This window comes from Limulus polyphemus, unplaced genomic scaffold (genome assembly GCF_000517525.1).
Source record: "Limulus polyphemus unplaced genomic scaffold, Limulus_polyphemus-2.1.2 Scaffold1890, whole genome shotgun sequence".
In the NCBI taxonomy this organism is placed as follows: Eukaryota; Metazoa; Arthropoda; class Merostomata; order Xiphosura; family Limulidae; genus Limulus; species Limulus polyphemus.
Window position 1 is genome coordinate 190,535 of NW_013667500.1, and position 3,577 is coordinate 194,111.

A 3,577-nucleotide genomic window follows, 5' to 3' on the forward strand; every position below is an offset into this window, starting at 1 on the left:
TATGTACAGTTGTTAAATCTTTGAAAAATTGCTGGCTTGTGGGAGCTAAATGGCTGGCTAGTAGGTGATCAATAAATCTTTACAGCCCTATCTAAGATAACAAGGACTTATAAGTTAATTATTGTTGACAGATGTTGTATTTAAATTCTTTTGAAACTAATATCAAAAATCTTTATGGGCTCAGTCTTCAGTAGTAGTAGTAGTTCTTCATTTGAATATTATACTTACAGAAAATGTTTACACTCTGTGCATTATTAATTTTTATACTAACTACCTTGTTCATTTGTCTCTACCTGTACTTTTAGTGTTTTAGTAATACCATGTTACTTGTAGGATATTTAGTATTTTCCAGGATATCCAAATGTTTTTCTTTAATTTTCTTTCATCATATCATTTTACACATGTTGTTCAAAATCCTCTTTTCCATTTTTTCCTGTGCATTGCACTTGTTTATGACATAAACAATCTTTACCATATGGTTTCAATTCAGTCTTTCATTTCTGCTTTAAAATTCTTAAGTTCAGATATGCTTAACAGATTGCTTTAACCTCATATTAAATTTATTTTCTTCATCATGTTTAGCATGAGCTTATCATAGCAGTTTAGATCTCAATTTATGTTCCATATCTTCTTAGCATTGCAGATTCCATATCTTGTACAATGTATTTTATATATTATGCATATTTATAAAATCTAAAGTGAAAGTACTCCAGTTTTGGGCTTTTATATTTCTTAAGTTTTTCTTGTAGATTTTTAAGACCTGGTTGCCAAAACTTACACGGACCTCTTATGTTCCACTCTTTCATTTGGCTTTTATTCTACAGGTAAAATACTTCATTACAAGTAATTATCAGTAATGTAAAACTTGCATATTTTTACAAGTGGGCCATGTCAAGATGGTTGTAAAAATCAAATACTTTTTGTTTTTATGTACTTTTAAACTTCTTCTTCTTGTTCATTCAAATATATTTTTTTGAAGCTTGTCTTTTTTTATAAGTTTTAATAAATTGATTTTTCAGTGTCATTTATATTAGATATTTTATTTTTGTTTATATGTAGTTTATATTAACATATTGTCTGTATGTTTGTGTAAATACATTGTTGTCTGCAGTTAGCTTGTCTTATTTAGACTCATAGTATACTATCAAAGATATAGTTGCATAACTGGTTGTCTTAATGTCAACATCACAAGTAAAATGTAAAAGAAAAATAATTTGTGTGTATATTACTAAACCATGTTAGAGTTATTGTAAATATGTTTGTTAGCATTTGTGATGTTTTTTTTTCTGCAAACAGTATTTGAACCTAAATTTCTATTATGCAAACTTTTTTTAAGACAAAAAACAAACTGTTAGTTAAAATTTAATATAAAGTAAACATAACCACTTGGTGGAGCAATTGAAAATTCAATGATTTGTAATGAATATGTATTTACCAGAAAATATTACAAAACATTGATAATTTATGCATTTAAATATCAGTTTTTCTTGGGTAAACTATATTGTTTTCTGCCAGAAAACTTAGTTAATATATTTTTGGAATTTCAATTCAAACTTTTTTGATCATCTTGAATGAGTAAAATTGTCTGACTAGCAAATTAAATTCACTGAGAATCTATCTGGCAATAAAGAACTTATTATGAACTTTATATATTATTTTGCCTGTTGTGGTGTCCCCATTGAATGAATCTATTGATGAACCAATTAGTTACGAGAAGCTTAAAGTGGAGGAATTTTGAAAGTGATTTTATTATGTCTAGTCAAGTACTGAATATTTTTGATGCAATCAGTTTTAGACAGTGGATAGTTGAATCTGTTGAAAATACTTAAATGCATGGGGATGTCAAAGGGTTGGAGTTATAGGAAATCTCTTGAGATGTACTCTTTTAAGTTTGCACATTATGTATAGGAACACTGACTCTTATAGTCTTGGGTCAATTGTAAAAAACAGCCCAGAAAATGAAATTAATTAGCAAATGTGGTGGGGCAACTTCTAAATTTGACCATAGTGCATTTGAAGTATGCTGATTTAGGAAATGAAATGTCTCTCAGTGTTTTACTTGCCTATTATTTTATACTATAGCCTTAACATTTTTGTATTCATACAATGTGCTGCAGCAAACAATATGAGGTAAAGCGTACTCAATAGTTAGGTTATTTTGTGGAAAAATCCTTAAAATGAGGTGTCATTAGACTCTGGGAGAACTTTTCATCTAACAGTGGTTATAGAATTAAAATTCATGAATGTATATGTTGTAGGGAAATATAATATTACAAGTTTATTCCACAGCCAAAATTTCACTCAACTGCACAAATAGTTGTTTTCCATGCAACAATCTATTGAGTTCAGTTAATATACAACACAGTATTAACCACCTGTTCACAGACTCAGTCACATTAACCAGCCAATATCTGTGAAGCTGTACATACTAATTTTTAGTGTAACTCTGAAATTACTAAGTTTATCTACATGAAATGTGGCAGGTTTTTAGTAAATATAAAAAAAAATTTATGCACAAATAAACCATATTTTTTTTAATAAAGCAATTTACTAACGTTTTGTCTGATAATTTTTGAACAACTACTGAGTCAGTCTGAATGAAATGTGATTTTCATGCTAAGAATAAAAATACATTTTTTTCATCTTATAGTTTTTATATTCAATTTGCATAACCTCTAGAACCGTCCAAGTAAATATCAAAAGTGTTTCAGTAAAACTTTGTATATTTTATTTTCTCAATCCTTACACTAAGTGTAGAGAAATCATCAATGTATAATAAAATAAAAAACTGAAAAATATGAAATAAGATGAGTAATACCATTTTCCCCTCTACACTGATTGCAGTATTGATGAGAAAGTTCCACATTACTTATCTTAACAGTTTCAACTGTTTACCTTTTCTTATCTGTTTTCTTCTAATTCTGTGTTTTTATTGTTGTACTTTGTATCCACCTACTGGAACAGCAATACTCCCATAAAAAGCAATAAATCACAGCATGAATCCTTTTGCTGGTTGCAGTTAGAATTCCTATAAACAGTATATGAAATATGAAACACTATGCTTAGATGGGAACTTGTGAAATTTTAAATGTTATGTTTTACTAGAGTTTTGTTTACCTAAGCTGAGACATTTCTAATTTTTACATTTTAATTTCTTTTGTTGAAAAATATATAACAATAAATAAAAATAGACATAAAAAATAAGGATTTATAGTACTTATTGCATGCTCAGTCTTGTTTTCAATCTAATAAAACTAAGCAGTTTTTCCTTAAGTCTGAGTCTCCAAAGTTTAAGTATCTGATAGAGAATTCATATAGCTTTCAAATGTGCATCTTAGAACTAATAATGAAAGTCTTCCGGATATATCCGGAAATCCGGATATTTCTAAAAAATCCTGAAACCTCCGGTTTTCTTCCGGAGAAACACATTTTTTAAAATTATCGGATTTTGGTGTTCCATGCCATAGATAAGCGTTTATGCAATCGCGTGGTTTGTTTACATTTGCCGAATGAGTTTGATTTTACAATAAATATATGTCTGATTTATTTTTAGCAATGTTTTAATAATGAATCTATT

The 3,577-nt window shown here is 28.3% G+C and overlaps 1 protein-coding gene across 3 annotated transcripts in view; it reads left to right on the forward strand.

Moving 5' to 3' along the window:
• The window catches only part of LOC106465272 (AP-5 complex subunit beta-1-like), a 49,461-nt gene that overhangs the window by 17,066 nt on the left and 28,818 nt on the right, over positions 1-3,577 (forward strand). For all 3 annotated transcript variants that reach the window (XM_022393131.1, XM_022393130.1, XM_013925477.2), the window contains exon 8: positions 750-824. In XM_022393131.1, the coding sequence (XP_022248839.1) occupies positions 750-824 (75 nt within the window). The remainder of the gene's footprint in view (positions 1-749; positions 825-3,577) is intronic.